Source organism: Plectrocnemia conspersa, unplaced genomic scaffold (genome assembly GCF_051122295.1).
Source record: "Plectrocnemia conspersa isolate PC_06_02 unplaced genomic scaffold, ASM5112229v1 ptg000012l, whole genome shotgun sequence".
Lineage (NCBI taxonomy): Eukaryota > Metazoa > Arthropoda > Insecta > Trichoptera > Polycentropodidae > Plectrocnemia > Plectrocnemia conspersa.
Genome location: NW_028277176.1, coordinates 4,487,251 through 4,508,475, shown reverse-complemented (window position 1 = coordinate 4,508,475; position 21,225 = coordinate 4,487,251). Strand labels below are relative to the sequence as shown.

General features: G+C 31.1%; 2 protein-coding genes and 2 long non-coding RNA genes across 11 annotated transcripts; 2 read left to right on the top strand and 2 right to left on the bottom strand.

Moving 5' to 3' along the window:
• The first annotated feature begins 1,230 nt into the window (after positions 1–1,230).
• LOC148228007 (serine protease snk-like) lies at positions 1,231–5,005 on the top strand. 8 transcript variants are annotated; one of them, XM_088200917.1, is made up of 8 exons: positions 1,231–2,109; positions 2,185–2,658; positions 3,336–3,436; positions 3,501–3,613; positions 3,681–3,848; positions 4,045–4,136; positions 4,208–4,365; positions 4,433–5,005. In XM_088200917.1, the coding sequence occupies exons 2-8, from the start codon at positions 2,538–2,540 to the stop codon at positions 4,601–4,603; spliced, it is 924 nt and encodes a 307-aa protein (XP_088057043.1). In that variant the 5' UTR covers positions 1,231–2,109; positions 2,185–2,537; the 3' UTR covers positions 4,604–5,005. The 8 variants fall into 8 exon arrangements, with proteins under 8 accessions (XP_088057043.1, XP_088057041.1, XP_088057040.1 ...); XM_088200915.1 differs by having other exon boundaries at positions 2,185–2,679; XM_088200919.1 differs by adding an exon at positions 3,163–3,266 and having other exon boundaries at positions 1,882–2,679.
• On the bottom strand, positions 2,984–3,266 carry LOC148228008 (uncharacterized). The gene is made up of 2 exons (XR_015811761.1): positions 3,146–3,266; positions 2,984–3,092 (listed from the first exon to the last, which is right to left on the bottom strand). It is a non-coding gene; the product is annotated as an uncharacterized LOC148228008 (long non-coding RNA).
• A 7,847-nt stretch (positions 5,006–12,852) lies between the features above and the next one.
• Positions 12,853–15,184, bottom strand: LOC148228006 (serine protease snk-like). Its single transcript, XM_088200923.1, has 7 exons — positions 14,966–15,184; positions 14,812–14,900; positions 14,626–14,738; positions 14,384–14,548; positions 13,760–13,851; positions 13,530–13,687; positions 12,853–13,463 (listed from the first exon to the last, which is right to left on the bottom strand). The coding sequence occupies exons 1-7, from the start codon at positions 15,042–15,044 to the stop codon at positions 13,290–13,292; spliced, it is 870 nt and encodes a 289-aa protein (XP_088057049.1). The 5' UTR covers positions 15,045–15,184; the 3' UTR covers positions 12,853–13,289.
• A 1,975-nt stretch (positions 15,185–17,159) lies between these two features.
• Positions 17,160–20,992, top strand: LOC148228005 (uncharacterized). Its single transcript, XR_015811766.1, has 3 exons — positions 17,160–17,249; positions 19,496–19,674; positions 19,745–20,992. It is a non-coding gene; the product is annotated as an uncharacterized LOC148228005 (long non-coding RNA).
• The last annotated feature ends 233 nt before the right edge of the window (positions 20,993–21,225 follow it).

Below are 21,225 nucleotides of genomic sequence, written 5' to 3'. Positions count from 1 at the left end.
GCAATATATGTTTTAAAAATCAGTTTGAGTTCCTAGTAAACGATTTCAGTGAGTTTATTTATAGAATTTGCGATGAAACAGTGGTATATATAATTACAAAGTCACGCCTTAATTTTAGTCGTTTGTATTTCGCGCGCGGTTTCGATCCTGCTTCTTTAGGCCACTTTTAGGGTTAGCACAAACGCATCGCGGAAATTCGTTTTTTTATACTTTAATTTATGAATCGAAATTAAATTATGTCATCAATATTTCAATGATAATTGTGATTTGTAAATACTTGTGAATATATTTATACGTTATTTCGACTGTTTTAATATTGTCAACTGTTTTTGTGATTGGTTTTTATTGTTTGTAATAATTAAATAATAATAATAATAATTACTATTAAATACTTATTAATAAATATAAATAAGATATAATTAATAAAATATCAATATTAAATCTTAGTAAACATTAAATAATAATAATAATAATAACAAAAACGATTCCTTGTCATAGAATCATTTTATTTTACTTGTTCTATTATTTTATAATTTATTTGTAATATGTTTATTTATTTACATTAAATTAATACCATCGTGACCTAACAGGTTACCCCAATGCGTCACGATGGTCGAAAAGTTTATTATTTATTGTATATATAATTTATATGTGTGTATGTGTGTGTGTGTGTGTGTGTGTAATATATATTACCTACATATTCCGCCTGGAGTGTAGATATGTTGCACTCTTGCCGGTCCCAAGCCCGGATAAAGTAGGAGGGTTTCTATCATGGAGCAAACCAACCAACGTGGATAAATCCAAATAGTTATGAAAAAATCACAAAGAAATAATAAATCCGCCCCGATTCATTATGACCTAGACGATCGAAATCTAGATAAACGATTGGACTTAAATTTTGGAAGCTGGAATGTGCAATATTACAACCAGGAAAAATGCAAACAATAGCGGAAGAAATACTAAAACTTTAGATATATCTAGAAGCCCTAGAAGAAATTAGGTGGAAAGGCCAAAACCGATCACCGGTTGTAGCGCCGTGGAAGAAGAAGAAGAATATGTATATATTATAAATTATACATATAATTATATATAGTTAAATGTAACATCGTATCTTGCTATCAAGTTTTATTATTTATTATTTTTATATATAAAGAAATATGACAACCTTCAACAAGAACCAATTGCAAACACCATTGATCAAAAACAAACGGTTTGGTTATTAGGATTATCTTTGTGTACGATATATGTGATTTTGTATGCATCAAAGAAATGTTGTCGATTTGTAAATTTTTATAACAGGATGTAGGTCAGATGAAGAAAAAATGCGTTGCAGATTTATATTATATATTAAAATTGTCTCAGTGTGAGCATGACCCTGCTTGTCGTTCGCTTGTGCATGTGTGTGTAGGTGTGTGTACGCGAGCCAACACGCGGACCGACCAATAGATTTAGTTTTGTTCACTTAATATTTCCAACAATACGACTAAAAATGTTTGTTTATTGATATAATTAGAATGTTTAAATCGTGTTAATCATACATACATAATTTTAAAATATAAAAATTGAGTATTTTGGCTGTAATGATGTGTTAAACAAACAGAGTAAGTAGCCAAAAAATGATATCGCTAAAAACGCATGGCGTACAGCGAGTAATTAAGAATTTACCGGTCGGCGGTCTAAGGGTTAAATTACATTTTCAAAACGACAGAAATTAAATTATAAGAATTACTATTTCACTAAAAATTAAGATCGTAGTTCACTTAGTAGCACAGTTAATTGTCGAGAGAGCGAAATATTTTTAATCGAGTGTAGAACGAGATCATGCTATGCTTTTTTGTGATTGCTTATGCACGCACACAAACGTCTTTTCTACTCAGATCCGATGACGTCTGTGCTGTTGCCGCGCCGCGGACGCACAAAGCTGCCGTACAAAGTCAAGACTCCCATCATCTGAACCACGCCCACTGCAATTGGACACAGGATTGGCTCCATGAAGAAGGCGCCTAAACGGACCATCGGAACAATGAAGGAAGGGGTAATGCGTTCGAGCCCTATTCATGGAGGGGTTAAAGGGCCAACGCGCCTTCCATACCTTCACCGGTAAAATCTGTCTTAAAGGGGCTCTCTGAGATTAAGCGTCGTCAAGGTGACGACAATGAAAATGAAATCCGAGACTCCAGGCAGCTCTCGGCTCTACCTCGTCCAATTTACTTCGGACACCACCACTACAAACATAAGAAGCATCCGGTACGTTTGCTTCACTAAGGTCATACTTGATGCGTCAAATGCACGGGCAACCACGCCACGATAAATTGTGGCAAAAAGGACCGCCCACGGCGAATAGAGTACCTCCAGCTGACAAAGAAACGTCAGCAGAGACCAGCGACTGCGATGCCTGCCACGCCTAAACCTTCGTTTACCCTGGAGCAGGATCAGCATTCAACATTCGCTCGAAGCAAAACGCCACTGAGGCCGCCAACCAAGAATTTGTTATGGCCAAAACTGGTCGGCGTGAACGTGACAAGCGTCCCTAAACCATGTCCACATCGGATCTCCGTAAGATGCTGATGGTGCTCCAGGAGATTAAATGGAAATCGCCATCTAAATTGGATATCAATATATTGACGTGGAATTCCCGTGGAATCCGAAACAAAATCGGTGAGCTGGAGCTGTTAATCAGTGAGTACAATATTGAAATTGTGAATGAATATTTTTCAAATAAACGAGTTAAGATAAAAAAATGTTATTTCTGCTGTGGAGCATAGTATTGAGGAGGACCGGAATTGGTCGATTGAAGCTGTGTTTATCAACTTTATGTACGTTCGATTGCTCTTGATTAAATAAAATAAATAAAAATAAATAAATAAATGTATGTATTATGTATTCATATAAACATATTCATATAACATAAACATATGCATATTCAAGTATTTGAGATACAAAACTGGTTTCCTCTTGGGTTTTTCCGTACAAATAAAACATGACATTATAAAGACCAAGTTTCTTCTGTTTTATTTATTCTTACTGCAAAGTGCGATCTAGATGGACGTCCAGATTATCAATACTATTTTTAATTATTAAAAAGTCATGTACTGTAATTTTCAAATAAAAATTTTTACATTGCGCGTTAATTTGTAAAACGTACATTTTCTTATCAAATAGCTAAAAGTTTGAATAAACAAAAATGATAAAAAATTCAGTGTTTCTACTACTATTATTTATTGGGTTTGCACAAGTTCAATCGGTGAAGCGAATAAGTGAAACAAGTAAATTACAAGATTTATATCCATGTTTTCAAAGTTAACCACATTTATTACATACTTTCATTTTTACAGAATGTTTGGAATATACTAATAATTGCAAATCTTCGATTAAAACAAATACTGCCACCGTGATCGAAAGTAATACTGCTGAGCTCGGTGAATTTCCTCACATGGTAAAGCTATAATTAATTTAAATATTAACACCTGTGATAAACTTATATATAATATAATTTATAGGCCGTATTGGGATTTCCGATAGCTGAAAGTTCTGATTATGATTGGAAATGTGGGGGTTCACTAATCAGTGAAAATTACGTTTTGACAGCGGCTCATTGTTCTTATACACAAAAGTATATTTTGGGGTTATTATAATATATTACATAATAGCTGTTATTTAATTTTTAATTTAATTTTTAGTAGTGGCTCTCCAACCGTTGTTAGACTTGGAGAGCTTAATCTAAAAGACGACAAAGATGGAGCTGATCCACAAGATATTAAAATTAGCAAAATTATAATTCATCCAGATTTTAAAACTCGTAATAAATATAATGATATTGGATTGCTATTATTGGAGAAACCAGTAACGTAAGTCATATTTATAAGAATATTATTTAATACATTATTTATAAAATGTTATTAAATTAATTCTTGAAATTTTTTGATTAAGAAATATTCTGTATAAAGTATAACACTAAGTTTTACTTTTTTCCGACACATGCATTACACGGTTTCTATTTTGTTATGTTAAATCTTTTTATAGCATACGTATTATTTTTTTCAGAATCACCGATAGAGTGAGACCCGTGTGCTTATGGCAAAATCATAATTTGACAGTAAACAATGCCTTAGCAACTGGCTGGGGAAACACAGCCTGTGAGTTCACATTCATAGTTATTATAGTCTAATTTAAATGTTAAATTCTAATTAAAATGTTTGTTTTAAAGTTTCGAAAGAAAGATCATATGCTCTTCAAAAAGTACGCCTTCCGATTGTTAGCAACGATGCATGTCAACTTAAGTACACACCCAGTAGGAGACTAACTAATGGCATCTCTTCGGGGTTATTGTGCGCCGGTGGTGAAGCTGGAAAGGATGTTTGCCAGGTAATGATTCGTAACTAAATATTTTAATTTATATACTAATACTAATTCATATTATTTACTATTAAAGGGAACTGCCGGTGGTCCATTGCAATTCCTTGACAAAGATAATCAATGTGCTTATCGACAGATTGGTATAATATCATTCGGAGCAGGATGTGGTGTAGAAGGGATACCAACGGTTTTTACAAGAATTAGTTCATATATTGATTGGATCGAAAGCATCGTTTGGCCCCAATGATTTTATGCAAAATTTACTATTCTACTTCTAAACAATACTTTTATTATGTATTAATCGGAAATCTGCACAAAACTCTCACTTATATAAAATCTCTCAAAGAAAAAAACGCATAATTAAAACTGCATAATCAAAGACAACTTTGCTTATACTTTTGTTAAGTAGACACAATAAAGTAATAATCACTATATTTCATTTATAAATAAACTTTAACGTGCACTTTTAATTTATTTTTATTAAAGAAAGTGGAAAAATTAATAAGATATAAATTAAATATATATTTATATCGTTGTATCATATGTTATAAATCATTTAAAATAATGACAATAGTTATTAGCATATTATTTTTATGAAATAAAATACAGCAATTGTGTACTTTATATGTAAATAAAATATTAATTTAGACGTTATTGTTAATTTAATCACACACTATATTTATTAAATTTTATCATTATCGTCCAAATCAGGATCTGTGATTTCGTAAGTAGGACTTTATTTTTCTATGTAAATTATGGAATGATGGATCTATTAATTATAATAATTTATTCATAGTTTACTGCTTCATAGAGGACATATGAAATGAAGGGTCACTTTGAAGAATATTGTACTAACTGGTTTGTTGTATTGCCATATAAAATTGTCAACAAAACAGTCCTTTAATAAAATATATATTTACAAATACAATTAGATATATAATAATAGCTATGTTTTCTAATGTTTTTTTATAATACATACAAGATATTCTCTATGAGTTGAAGTTGCTTATTATTAGAGAATTTTCCATACCTACTAGTATATGTACGACTTAGCTCAAAATGAATTAATTATCGCAGTATTCATCCGTGAGATTAGCAAAATCTAAGTAAACCTAATCTGTGGTGCATCGGAATTATAATTATATTATACAATGCAATAATCGCATTAGGTTTGTTTTGTACTGTTTTATTAAATTTACAAATAATTATTGACTCGACTTTCAATGAATGCGTAGAGTTATAGGGCAGGTATATGGCGGGCCATATACCTGCCCTATTTTATTTTATTTTTTGTAAATTTCTCACAATTTACTTATATTTTGTATACCTTATTCCTAAAATATTCATTACTTGATTTTCTCCAAATATTTTTGCGCTCTTATGACGTGCTCTCTTTTTTTAAGCGCTCATATGACTGTTTGCGCATTTGCCGTACGCTATTATGTTACAGCGCTACTTTGGTAAACGCTCTTATGACGCAGCGCTCATTTGACGCACGCTCTTTTGACCGGCTGTCAATAAGAACATCGTGACATATAAGAATAATTTTTCTGTTTGTAAACAATATTGTGTACATATAATATAGTAACGAGTTTCTAATGATAATATCGGTTTAAAAATGTTTTTTCGATCTATATTTTAGTAAACACAAATTCGGTTTTATTAATAATTTGCTATCAAATAAAAAATAACATCTTAAAGTTTCAAACACCTTAACAATTTCAAGGGCGTTATAACGGTTATCTTAACAAAAGAAAAGAGTGATCAAAAGTCTTGATAGTTGAGTCACATGCTTTTCTCAACAATGGAAAGAGTTTTGTAACCAAACAATTCCGTTAATAATTAAAAATATTTTACGAACCATATAATAGCACATCTACCTCGAGACGTTAATCGCTCATAAGTATCGCTGAAAAAATACTCGATGCTTGGAAAGGATGTGCGATAGACAATAGGTTCTACCTTGCCCATCGTACTATTGTTCTTCTACCCTTTTGTTACTGATCGCCTGAGTGTGCAAATGTACCGTTTCAATTATATCAGTATTAGGGAAATACCGATAATACCAGTATTAGGGCAAAACTTGACTTTTGGTAGTACCGGTAGTACCGAATTTTTTTTTTTTAAATAAAGATATTGCTTGAAAGAATAAGCGAATAATACAATAATCCTCATTTTAGGGGATAAACCTAAGTAGTTTGATCAAAGTAGAATAATATTATCCATTTTAGTCTCAGAAAGTCGTAATATTGGCCCATCTTACCTATGCAAAAAGTCCCACCACCGATATTACGGCGCAAATTTAAAAAGTTGAATTAAACGTGTACGATATGTGCGACGTTACAAAATAAAATGAATACATTTGCCTAATCTAGGTTCTAGGCAAGTCTAACGGTACCTAACAGTTATTTCCGGAACATTTTCGAGAATCACGATCGAGACCTCTTTTGATGGTAGTTAGGGCTAGGACATCCGCACTTGCCGACTCGCCTATAGCTGTGGCCATACGGCTCCTTAATACGCTGGCGTTGAATATTGATTTATTTAATGTTAGCTACGAGGATCTGATCCGATTTATATCTTTTAATTTTAATATTTTATAATTTTTTTTTTTTGTTATGTTTAAGTATTGTTATATTTATTTATATATGTAATGACTAGGCTGACGGGGGTGGACTTAGGGCCAACGGGGGCGGCATGACAACGGGGCGATGAACATCAACAACTCGCGGAACGGAGGTCGGTTGGCGATAACGGCCACATAGAGTTAACTAAACACTACAATATATATACGTTTTTTTATGTTTTATAAATTTATAATTTGCTTTCGACCATCGTGGCGCATTGGGGTAACCTGTTAGGCCACGATGGTCTTAATTTAATCTAAAAAATAAAAAAAAATAAAAAAATTGTAATGATTTATTTGATGTAATAATTTTTCACTTACTGGTAACAAAACGACGAAGCTTTAAAAAGTGTCGTTAGAGCTTCACTTGTGTATAATTTTAATGGTGAGTTATTTTCTACTTTTCTTGCTTATGGTTTTAACATTTTTAGTAAGAGAGTATTAAATTAATTTTAAAACTTTTAAATTTTTTCAGCATGTTTACTAAATTGGTGTTGTAATTTGCATATTTATAATTACTCTATCTTGTGTGCATTTTAAATCTATATAATACTCTTTTTATTGCATGCTAATTTTAAGCATCAAATTAAAATTTAATTCAGTTCAAATTCATATGTTTTTTATTGTTATCCAAATAATATTTCTTGACATTAAGTTATTTTCAATTGTTTATATATTATAACATAATAATATATTGAATATAACGTTAAGATAAACGTGTAAAAATTGACTTTAATATTAATAATATCAAAGCCATTACGTGGTGTTAAAAATATCACTTGTGAGTAAACCAGTTTATATTTTTTTTCAACATAGCTCTCTAATGTGTTTTTTCATCACTTAAACGACAATTTTATTTATAAACATAATATTTTTTAAAACAAGTATTGTCATTTTTTTATTATGTATTTATTTTTAGAAAGAGATAAAGACGCGCGAAGAGAAATAACAGGTGACTCACTAAAAATTCGCTGGCGTTTAAAGGGTTTAACCTGGTAGACGTGTCGTTTGCTTATTTTTTCGTTAATCAGGAAATAATTTCAACAGTAAGTTTACTATTTATAAATGGTTATTAGCTTTCTCTGTATAATTCATCGTTTTTAATGCTTTTACTATGACATATATTTTATTATTATTATTTGTAATTAATTATAATTCCCATTTAGTTGTTTAAGTAGACAATGCTGGATGTACACAATAATTCTATAACATAATTAACTAAACCGAAAACTAATCATACAATTAGACACAAAATCACTAGTTTGAAGTTTAAAAAACGATTTATTGCTCTACTCAAAAATCATAAATGTTTTAAGCTAGACTCTAAACCACAGCATTTAATTAATAAAATAAACACTATATATACTATTTTTTTTATAAATATAGTCTATCATATTAAAAAAACAATATATCTAACAATACATTTAAATAACGTTACCTTATGTATATAATATAATAATAATCTTGTTGTATAGACTATACAATATAGTATAGTGTTATTTATTTGTATACGTAAGTTATTATTGTATTTACGTTAGTTTATCTCCCAAAGCAGGAAGCTTTAAGATATTCTTCAATTATTATTTTCATATTATAATTTGGCAAAAAATTTAATTACTCGAATAAAAATATAATTTATTTATAATAGATAAATTTATGTTTACAAGTATCTTATAAAATAATTTGTCTAAATCTAAAATATTATATTTTCTAAAAATAACGTAATTCAATATAAAACTTCATTGTATTATTTTTTTCTTCATATATAAAGCCATCTTTGAACATAAATATCAATTAAATTGATGAGGTTTAAAATTTCCATAGCTTTCAGTAGTTGTCTTTATTTTGGTGTCGTCGTTTACGAGCCATAATATTAGTCATTATAATCATTTCCTGCTATAAATCGGTTTCCAAGGGTATACAATAGAATTTTTATGGACTATAAATAAAGTCCAGCCCAATCCTCTATTTTTATGCTAGTGGCTCGGATGTGTTCACTATCATGTTTATTTAGTTCGTAATGTTTTATTGTATTTTTAACTATGATAGCCAAACCTCCATGAGCAGTACTGTCTGGATGAATAGTATGATAAATAGAATAATTTGGTATTCTTAAATTGGTTTTTTCAGTAAAGTGTATAATATCTATCTGTTCATTTTTTATAAATGTTTTTATTTCTTGCTCATGTGTAAGCAAGCCATTGGCGTTCCAATTTAACAATTTGAGAAAGTCATTTTGATATTTTGGCGACGAGTACGGTTAGTATAGTCGTAGTATTTTTTTACTTCTTATGAGTTCTGTCATCATATTGTTGCAATCCGCGCGCTCTCGAATGTCGGATATTGCACGAAGCTCCTCCGTTCCTCAGCCTCGACGAGGGAGAGGCGTTCAGCGATGGCGTCCAACTCCGACTCCACGATTCCTCCGCAATTTCTCGGCATCTTGATGCAACACTTCTGACACCAGTGTTACGTGGGCCTGTGTGGGGCCGTTACATCAGAGCCTTTACGAACAAATAAAAACACGCGAATTCAAAGTATAGGGCACCATTCCTGAGGAGCGATAGTCTTACAACAACCGAGCGTGGCGACCGATGGGCCTTTTACTGCCGATCTGCGCGTGAGTCCCGACACAGGCGCGAGAGCGCGCGGATTGCAACAATATCTTGGATCATGCTGTAATTATTTTTATTCTTTACTTCTTCTGCTTGCATATGCTGTTTATTTTGTACTGCTTGCGCGTATGTAGTACATATTGTAGTTGGTTTGCACGGGCGTTGTAATATTTCTTTGTATAGCATTAAATTTTATTTCTGCACGGGAGAAGTATTTTCATTTTTAGTTCTTGATATATACAACATCCCTTTTAATTCGGCGCCAGTCGACCACACGCTGGAGTTCGCGGATAACATTGTGGGAGAGTGAGGGACCTCTCGAGGACTTGAAAAACCCCAGGTCCTTGAGAGGAAGTAAACTCGTGAACACCCAACCGAGGTGGCATCCTTTGGACTACCAATGACGAGCAAAGCACTGCATTCTCTAACCAGCAGGCTAAAAGAGCCCGGCCGTAAAGGTCCGAGAGCTGAAACTGGAACGGAGGAAGCACGAAAGTGTCTTCCAAGGATGAAAACTAGAAATGCAGGAGCAAGCAAAGCTATTGCAAGGCAAAAGCTGAGCTATAGTACGCAGGTGTGTCAGGAGAGCGTTTCCCAATATCACTCGAGAGAAACACTACTGACACTCTCAAAAATAACGTAGCACTACGGGGGGTAGCTCCCGCTCATCCAGTCCTTAAAAGCTGGATGCCACCCATTGGGTTGGACTCGTAGGGCCCTAGAACTGGTAACGGTGGTGGTTTCAGCAAAGGATGCCATGTAGTACGACTCCATCCCTTTTAATTCGGTGCCAGTCGACCACACGCTGGAGTTCGCCGATTAACAGTGTGGGAGAGTGAGGGACCTCTTTCGGACCTGAAAAACCCCAGGTCCCAAAGAGGAAGTCAACTCGTGAACACCCAACCGAGGTAGCATCCTTTGGACTACCAATGACGAGCGAAGCACTGGAATTTCTAGCCAGCAGGCTAACAGGGCTCGGCCATTAAGGTCCGGGGGTCGAACTGGATCGGAGGAAGCACGTAAGTGACTTCCAAGGATGAAACTCGGAAATGCAGGAGCAAGCAAAGCTAATGCGAGGGCAAATAGCTAAGCATAGTACGCAGGTGTCAGGAGAACGTTTCCCAAAAACACTCGAGAGAAAAACTACACTCTTAATAAAATAACGTAGTACTACGGGGGGTGGTTCCCGCTCATCCAGCCCTTAAAAGCTGGATGCCACCCATTGGGTTAGACTCGTAGGGTCCTAGTACTGGTAACGGTGGTGGTTTCAGCAAAGGATGCCATGTAGTAAGACTCCATCCCTTTTAATTTACGGGGTGGTTACATTTACAGAGTGCACATGTTGCTTCAGTGGTCCTGTCCTTTTTGTTGCAGCTTGTTGTCAAATGATCACCTCTACATTTGACACAGCGTAGGTTATGGTTGCAGAAACCTTTTGTGTGGTTATTGGAGTATTTCTCTTTTTCGGTATCGTGGTTCGAAAGTTATTTTGGTTTTAATATGTAGCTGATTTTTTGTATTTCCTTGTTATCATCTTTCTGTTTTAGTTCTATAAAGAACATTGGTAGTGGAGTTTTGATTTTAGATCTCATATTTGATACATTTTTTATTTCATGAGATGCTATGTCTTCTTTATATATTTTATATCTGTTGTGTGGTGAAATCCACGTAAAACTACTTTAAACCTTTTATCCGTTTTCTGTTAATAGCAGTTAAATTCAGTGTTTTTTAGTTTTAGTTTATAAATAATGACATTATAAATCGTTCCATTTTTTTATTCAATTAAACTTGAGAGATGCCAATGGCGATGGTTTTTTTTTTATCAACTTATTTGTTAGTCATTTTTCTTCTCCTTTAGTCAGTGCTTTAAAACAGTTGTTTGTGGGAGCACCTAATCTGTAGTAGTCTCATATAGTAATTTTTTCCTCTTTGGATTTTCCGTTATAGGACTAGTAAATTTTGTTTTTCTCATTGCTCTTTTCCATTCTTCTTGAAGGTTCGACGTATTTTCTGGAATAGTTTCTCGGGATGTATGTTTTAGATGTTGATTGCATAGGATTTTTTTCATTTTTATTTTTAATTGTTGCATTATCATTTTTATTTTCAATTGTTGACATTTTTTTAATTTTAATTTTCCGAGTTTGATTAATATTTTAACGCGACTTCCCATATGTAGTAATATATACATTTACATAATTATCAATATTTATTTACATGCGATGTGCTAATGTTACAGTGAAGTTATATTTTCACAAGTAAAGTCCAAATACATTTTCACCAGTAGATATATATTTAAAATCTAAAAAAGAGTCTCCAAAATATTTTTTTTAAATATGTCATTTCAGTGAAGTCATATCAATATACATTTTCACCGATAGATATGTATATATTTTCACTAGTGAAAATCTAATTTATCTGACAGGTGCTATATATTTTAATTATATATTCACTAGTAAAGTCCAAATACATTTTCAACAGTAGTCATATATTTATACTAGCAAAAATATAATTTAACTGATAGGCGCTAGTGAAATTATATTTTGCTCTAAAATGTCTATGAAACTTAATTTGACAGTACATTTGCTGTTCAAACCGAAACCTAACCTAAAGTCTAAAATACAAACTAAGCCAACTTATCTCTCAGGGAAAATATGCGGAAGAATTACAGACAGATGTCGCGTCTCGCATATTGCTTCATAGTTTGTCTGAATTTCAATGTTACACAATGTTACCGATATTACTACGAACTTCTGATATGAGAGTATTGACCAAAGTTTATTCAAATTGAATGTTGATTAATAAAAAGGCGCAAAAACAATCATCACTTCTCAGAAGTCAAAAATTCACGTCAAAAGCAATAAAATCGCGACGGCGCCGTTGCAGTGGACACGCTCAGTAACGACCGTTCCACTGCTTTTTTTGCGCTCTTCTACTAGTCAAAATATTAGATATGCTTCAGTCGATTCTCACTTATTGTTACCTGAAATATTGTTAAAAAAATACTTATTATAACGCTAGATAACCGAGCAATGTCCCCAATAAGTGTATGTGTCATACATGAGATTTTACCCACTTCATAAATCATGTTTTACCACTTATAATAACTTGCTTAAAATAATATTTCGTTTGATCATGAATACATATATGGATTATGTAGTCATATCTAGTAAAAAACTGGACAGACACTCGTAGCAATTTGTATGTGCGATAATTGAATTAGCTAAGGTGTTAATTTAAAAGCAATAAAAAAGGCACTGAATGACTCAAATATTTTTTATTTTGTAAATGCATTTTTAAAATCAAACATCTTACATACATTCAATTCATTATTATTACTTAAAAATATAGTTGTAAAGTTGTCACGAAGTGGAAATATACATTATATTTACTATTAGTACTTTAAAAACATTTTTATAAAATTTACTACAAATTCATAACTGAAAATCATCACAGGAAATTAAACATTACTACATTACAAATGTATTGTAAATTGTATAAACATAATAAGTTTGTAAGAATGACGTCTACAGAACTATGTAAAAATTTCTCGTAATGATTCATCTGTATTTTGTAACAAAAATTACAGACATTAAGTTTATATAATACTGTCACATCAAAAATATAAATATCAGACGAATTGTTTTTGAATCTAAATATGATTATAGTCATTATCTCATACAGGTATTGCAAAATCATTGAGGCCAAACAATACTTTCGATCCAATCAATGTATGAACTAATTCTAGTGTAAATTCCTGGCATCCCTTTCTTGCCACATGGACTTGATCCGGTAGATACTATTCCGATCTGATGATAAGAGCAGTGATTTGCACTGTCTAGAAAATGTAGTGGACCACCTCCGTCTCCCTAAAATTGTGAAATAAAATTTTATTATTTTCAAATTAATAATAAATGGTTTAAATTCAATCATACAAAGCAAGTATCCTTTCCAGCTTCACCACCGGCACACAATTGTTTTTCAATGATGCCCATACGTATTCTGCGATTACTTTTAAAGGCAATTTCACATGCAGCGTTGTCAACAATCGGTAAATAGATCTTTTTAAGGATATCTGACAATTCCCTTGTAGCTTAAAACAAAATTGTAAATTGATTTACAAAACTAAAAATTATATTAATTTATGATATAAGTTTGAACTTACCTATATTTCTTCCCCAGCCATTTGCCACAGCACCGTCTACTGGTAAACTTTGCTTCTGCCATAAACACGCAGGTCTCACTCTATCATTGAATCTATAATATAACAGGGAATTATTACAAATAACTATGCGTTACTAGTAGCCCTAAAAATAATAAATATAATTAATATTTATTTTATATTATTAAAAATAATTTTTGTTATTGTAATAATTTATAGAATCTATTAATTTTTTATTGCTGGCTTGTTTTTGCTTATAGCTATTTAGCTTATTTTATATTTAAATAATTTTCTGTTTGTGCTGTCAAAATAGTAAATAAATTTTATTTTAACCCCAAAAAATTAGTTAAGGGATAGACATACAACGCTCAAATTTATTGATAATTATTATTAATAATGGTCTGAAAAATGTTGAAATAAAATTATATTGAATAAATGCGAATTTCATATTAATCTGACTGTTTTTCAAAAACTGGTAAAAAAATAAATGATGTCAAATATTTCTAGTGCTTGGAAAAAATTAAGCATATATCGTGCAGTAGCGAATCTATTAATACAAAATTAAATAAAAATGATTTTATATTTTTTAATTATAGTGTTAGTAGTAGTACTAAAATAGTAACTTACGAAGCAGGATTCTTCAATTGAATCAAAGCTATATCGTTGTAAATATTGGAATTATTATACTCGGGTTGTATTATAATTTTACTAATTTGTATATCTTGTGGTTTAGGTACTTCATTATTATCTTTTAGATTATGTTCTCCGAGCCTGACTATGCTTGGTTCACCACTATTTAAAAAAACAATATAAATATTAAGAACATTATTCAAAAGAAAAACAATTTTAAAAATAATTATAATACATACCGTCTGCTTAAAAAACAATGAGCAGCTGTAAGAACGTAATTTTCGCTGATTAGCGAACCACCACAACTCCAATCATAACCAGAACCTTTTCTCGATGGCCATCCCAAAACAGCCTATTGATGAAAATTTATATTAATTTTATATATTAAACTAAAAACATATACATTTTTATAACTGTAATTTTACCATATGCGGAAATTCGCCAGGCTCAGCAGTCTCAGCAGAATCGACCGTATGTCTCTCCGTTTTGCATTGACTACTATATTCCTTACATTCTGTTAAAATAAAATTAATAATTATTTGCTGTTCACTTTTAAAATTCTTTTATTGTAAAATTTACTTGTTTCGCTTATTTTCTCCGCCAATTGTGGTTGAATAAATTGGACTAACAATAGTAAAAATACTGTATTTTTAATCATCTTTTCGTATACTTAAACTTTTATCAGTATTGAATATACTCGTGCAAAAAATATTTTTTATTGTTTACTTAACGACCAGTTTACATGCCTGTCAGACGTAAACTGGACTGTAAGATGTGTGTGCTCTTCATTTATTTTATTTAAACGGTAGGTGCGATATAAATTTATAGTAGAGAGACCTGTTTATAAGGAAACAGGTATAATATTTTTATATACATACATGTATCGACCATGGGGTTTTCCAAATGAATTCTGGTTACCTATTCATTACAAGACAAAATATCCCAAACAGTTTTTAAATATGAGTGAAAGTAGTGTCTGTAGATAATTTGTAATTAAGTTGACCTACATATCGTATTTAACTTTTTTGAATATTAGTTATTCTTAACTAATCAAATATCGAATAGTAAACTTTAAAATATTTTAATATATTTGTTAAGTATAAAGAATCGAAAAATAGTTTAAATAATAAATACGTATTATAAAAAAATCATAATTAAAGATTAATTGTTTCACACTTTACATCAAAACAAATTTTATTTTAATAATTCCTGCTGCCAATAAAACTTCATTTTGGTATGGTAAAAAAAATATATCTATAATTAATTACTCTAGACAGATTTAAAATTCAACAGTATTCATAATGATTAAAAATTTAGTCATTGTTAGAAAAAGGTCCACAGCTGCATAATTTTAATTTGGAAATATGAGTAGTTTCTGAGGTGTCGGTAATTACAAATATTTTTTTATTATATTGTTTGTCGTCTATTAGTTGTAATATCCATGACTGTTAAATTTAAGCGTTTTAATCGCCTAAAAATTGGGTTTATTTGATAAAATGAGACACCACCGTGGGAAACCTTTAACATATTTAATTGCAAAGTACGTGCCATAAATCAGAAAAAATAAAAGTAGCCGTTATCCTCATAACAGATAATGCGTGCATTCGGGTTCTCCCTCAAAACGGCTGTTCCTAATCTGCTCAAACAGCCAACGGCATTTTGATTAAAAAAATCAGCATAATTTTGTAATTGGTTGTCCCACTGAAAAGGAACGGACAATAACATCTTCCATGGAGAAAACCATAGATATAAATACGGGAACGCAGCCAACCAAAAATCGTTTTTCTTCAGATATTTAGCCTGGGGACTTCCCTTTAAACGCTTTGTCTATTAGTTCCTCTAAAACTCTCACAGAGACTTATTCTACTAAATATGTTTAAGAATCAGAACTTAAGTGCTCTTTAACATTTATTTTTTCAGTGTTCTGTAATTATAAGTAGGGAATGCAGACAATTATTATTCACTTTCTCAGACACTTTGTCAGATATTTCCTTTCCAATATTTAACCTCGAACATTCACTTTAAAGTTCAAGGCTTCAAGAGCTTTCCAACTTAGACTCACTAATACCAAGAGGAGGCGAATCTCGAAAATCGCAAAATCCGCCGCTTCTCTCTTCACATTCACTGGTCCAACTTGATGTCCGAATTTCAGAGGGAGCTCGCACCGGAAATCCTGGAGACTACGGTCGCACCCACATAAAACATTTCTTAATTGCTGCATAACAACTTTATTAATAATGACACATATTATGTAATAACAAAAATCAACTCTCTGAATCCAAAGATATTTCTACTACAAATATGGTAAATCAATTAGACATAATAAATACCTACTTTTTACATGATTTATTACTTGACTTAGAAATACACTAAATTTCCGAATATGAAATCGTGCCAAATCTTAGCATAGACCTTAGGCTTAGGCAAACGTCTTCAAGGTCTGAAAAAATGCGTTCAAGTATTATTCGAATCACTCGTATTAGTAGTTAAATTCTTATGACTCTAAGGTGAGAACAAGCATTTTTAACATCTGCAACGATTTATATCTATCTACTTACACAATGGAAATTAATCACTGTAATGCTTTTAATACCATTAGAAGTAAAATACACAATCTTTAGATAAATAGCACATATGACCAACTGTGCATACGTTCTTTGCTGGTCTATTTTTGATCAAAAATAAATAGTAAATAAAATATATATTATATACAAAGTAACGCACATATTCATTTAAAACACACAATAATATATATTTATTATTTAATTTTACAGAATGTAGGGAATATACTGGTCAATGCCAATCAGAGATTAAACCGGTCTACTATGCTGTGTATGCAGATCTTGGTGAATTTCCTCATATGGTAATTATACTATTATCCTCTCTATAAATAATATAATGTAAAGATCTCAATATAATAACGTGCTAACTAGTTTACATGTTCTTTCGAGACATTTGGAGATTCGCAAATTTTTATGATGTGGATGTGTTTTATTTAAATATTTATTGTTATTTAAATGCATCTCTTTTAATTTTAATTATCTAATTCTGTGGGATTGTTCTATATTTGAACTAGAGAACTGGCCATCATTATTATAGAAGGTGACATTGTATATAACCCAAGCATAAGTAAATATATGCAACAATGATAAACAGTACAGCTGACATATAAGATAATTTTATTGGTATATTAAAATTAAAACTTGGTATTAATTTAATACAATCAGTGACTGCCCGTAAACATTTATAGTAAAGGGCTGCAGCAATAAAAGTTCAAAGATTAAACAAAATACTTTTAATTTAACTAAAATATATACTATATAAGAAATGACAATACAAAAAAAAATATTTAATGACTAAGTTACTTACTGAATAATGATTAGCAATGAAATATTTACCCAGATCAACGAAATTAAACTTTTTAGGGTGATTATGAACTATTTTAATAATTTCTACTGAGTTGCTTTTTTCGTAATAATGAAGCTTTAAATAATGTCATTAGAGCTTCGCTTGTGTATTATTTTAATGGTGAATTATTTTCTACGTTTTTCGCTTATTATTTTCTTAAAATCATTTTTAGTAAGATTGTATGTAATAAATTAATTTTATAACTTTAATTTTTCCAGCATGTTTTTTAAGTTGGTGTTGTAATTTGTATCCATATTGTATGCATTTTTTTTGTAATTAGGATCTTCATAATTCTCCAAATATTTTATATCTTTAAACATATTCGATTTCAAACCAAATTTCACTTTAGTTCCAATTTTTTGAAATTTAATTATCATTTGTTGTATTCAATTGTTTCTATAATATAATAATAACATTAAGATAAACGCCTTTAAAATTAGTGTTAAAAATATCACTTGCGTGAAAAGCAGAGTATATTTTCTTACAACAGCACTGTTTTTTGAACTTGATAGAAGAGTCGTTTGATTGTAAGTTTACTATTTACATAAGATAATTATCCATTACTGTATAATTTATTGATTTTATTGCTTTTGCTTTAATGTATATTTTTTATTATTTGTTATCATTAATTATTAAGCTCAACAAGTTGTGTAAGTAGACAAAGCTTAATTAAGAAAATATTATTGTATATTTTTTTGTTGTACATTTGATTGTGTATTTGAAATTTGCATACAAAATATTTTGCAACATAAAAATTATAAATATTTTTAGCTAAACTAAATTTTAGCATTTAATTAATATAATAAACATATCTAATAACACATCGTATAAAAAAATAACACAAAAAATATACTACATTATATTATTTTATTTACATATACATATAAAGTAATCTTTGAACATTAATATATATTAAAATGGTTTGAAAATTTGAATAGCTAAGTTTAGAACCATTTTAAAATTAATTAATATCCTATAGTTTATTACATGTAAACTGACATTTTGGTAAAAAATTAATTTTATGTGCATATTTAAAAAATACATTTGCAGTACTAAAAACATAAGGTAAAGAAGGGATTTTGGAATAAATATGTTATGTTTCTACATATTATTATTTATTTTGTCATATAATGTCAGGAAAAAACTGTTATTTTTTTCATAGATCTGTAGAAGAATTAGTTAAGATATATTAGAATATATTAGTTAATATATAAATAATATTTACATTTAAATATTAAATTTAATTTAATAAATGTTTGAACAGTTGTTAATATAAAATAAAATGATTTTGTTGTGGATTTTTAATTATTTTAGGAACAAATATGAAAAATTGCATTATTTATGTAAATATATATAGTAATATATCCTTTTAATACTTTATTTTAATTTATTGGAATAGGGTAGTCATACAGACATAATAAATACATACTTGAAAGTATCTAATCAGCTGTTTCCAGTACCAGCTTTAACGCATTTATACAGGGGACAGCTTGGCCCAAACTTTATTTGCTGTCGCTAGACATCTTCTCTTCTGCCTAAAAGCTTTACAAAAAGTACACAGCAGGCAATAATATATATTCACCTATCTTTATGCAATTGAAAAATAGTATGGATCATGTGTTATGTTGAACTTACTGATATAAAACCCACTCCATTTACTACATATCTTTACATTGTATGTTATAATTATAACATTTTAAGTTACTGCATTGAAATCCGTATTACAGGGATTACCCGAGATCCTCACCAACGTTATCGGCGCTGATCTAGAGCGACAGGGCCAAAACATTATCAAAGTGACGTCTATGAAGAGCAAGGCTTCATGCTGGATCTGATTCAATTCAACCCCAAGACAACTCGATCGCTATAAAAAGCATCCGGTAGGTATGCTTCGCAAAGGCCACCCTTGAAAGGTACAAGCGTAATAATATATATTACTTAATATTTCAGGTGTCAAACGTAAGACTACGTCTCAAAAACCTGCCAGTGCGCCCCCAGGTGCTTAAAACGCACGCCAAAATCGACTGCTTCAAAAATACAAATTAGATCATATAGTCAATTACCTAGAAAGAGTACATCCAATCGATAAAAAAATGCACCAGGACACATATTTTGCCACGCCATTCGCGCATAAGCCAGTCTGGAACCTGGAGCATCCAAAGCTGATGATTAACCTCGAACGGGATAAATTTCTTACTGAAGCCGACGAAACCAGCTGGTTCAGCGTTCATGAATCAGACAACCTAAGAATGTCTACTGCAGATCTTCGGAGGATGCTAATCGTGCTCCAGGAGATGCAGGAGTCAAGGCTGATGAAATGGAAATCGCTCTATGGTTGAATACTAGAACGTTCTTCTTCAAAGCAAGCAACATACTACCGTGGAATTAACATGGAATCGGGTATAAAGCTAAAGAACTGGAACTACTGATTGGTGAGTACAAAATTGATATTATCGTAGTCATCGAAATATGTTTAAAACCGGACGTTATTATTTTTATCCCCAAATTTGTCTGTCTTCGGAGGGGCCGTCTCTATTTCGCAATGTTTGTAAATAAAGCAATAAAACTTGCGCGCATAAACACTAACTCAGAAATCGTCTCGATGCAAATTTTACATAAAAAGTGGATAATAATAATTACCGCTGGGAATAGCTCCCCAGGATGTGAATTGACCTGTTGCGATCTCGATGCGGTGTTTGACCTTGGGGATTCGGTGTTTTTAATCGGATATTTTAACGCTAGACACTTGCATGGGAATTGTTCTAATGTGAATCGATTTAGGCTGACGCTTTTTTACTACTTTCATGACACGGATACGATTTTACACTTCAAAATCTACTAACAGCATGAACCGTCAATTTTAGATATTGCGTTAATTAAGTGTAATGCTCAGATTTCAGATATGAAATGGATCCAGGCTCTGTCGTTGGACATCTTTCCTATGTTTTTTACACTCGAGAGTGAGACTGAGGTTATCCATAAAATTGTCTTTGATTATAACAATGCTGATTGGAAGAATTTTAAGAGTATTGTCGAGTTCTGTATAATGGTTAGGCGTCAACGATGATATTAACTATTTAATATTAACAACCTTAATCGAACAAGCTAAAATATCATCAGTACCGACGCGTTAAATTATTCATAATTATACTGAACTTACTCCATCGATTATTAAATTGATTAAAATTAAAAAAAAAATAATAATATTTACAATCTGTTTAAATATAAATAATTAGTAATATTTTTAGATTGATATTGGCATGTAAAAAAACATTTCATTGAATGCAGTGGCGTAGCTAGGGTATGTGCCACCCAGGGCAATCCTTAAAATTGCCGTCCCCCTATACATTTTTTGCAGGGTCATAAAATCAGCATTTCCTAAAATATTAAATTGGTTATTATTAAGCTCTTGTTATTCGTGGATTTATATA

Bases quoted from the DNA above. Each gene is read 5' to 3' on its own strand.
- LOC148228007 (XM_088200915.1), top strand. From the start codon at position 2,538: ATGTCCACATCGGATCTCCGTAAGATGCTGATGGTGCTCCAGGAGATT. The intron at 2,680-3,335 runs GTGAGTACAATA...TCATTTTTACAG, and splicing joins TGAGCTGGAGCTGTTAATCA to AATGTTTGGAATATACTAAT. The intron at 3,614-3,680 runs GTATATTTTGGG...TTTAATTTTTAG, and splicing joins CATTGTTCTTATACACAAAA to TAGTGGCTCTCCAACCGTTG.
- LOC148228006 (XM_088200923.1), bottom strand. From the start codon at position 15,044: ATGATTAAAAATACAGTATTTTTACTATTGTTAGTCCAATTTATTCAA. The intron at 13,852-14,383 runs GTAAGTTACTAT...GTTATATTATAG, and splicing joins CAATTGAAGAATCCTGCTTC to ATTCAATGATAGAGTGAGAC. The intron at 13,464-13,529 runs GTATGATTGAAT...TCACAATTTTAG, and splicing joins CTGGAAAGGATACTTGCTTT to GGAGACGGAGGTGGTCCACT.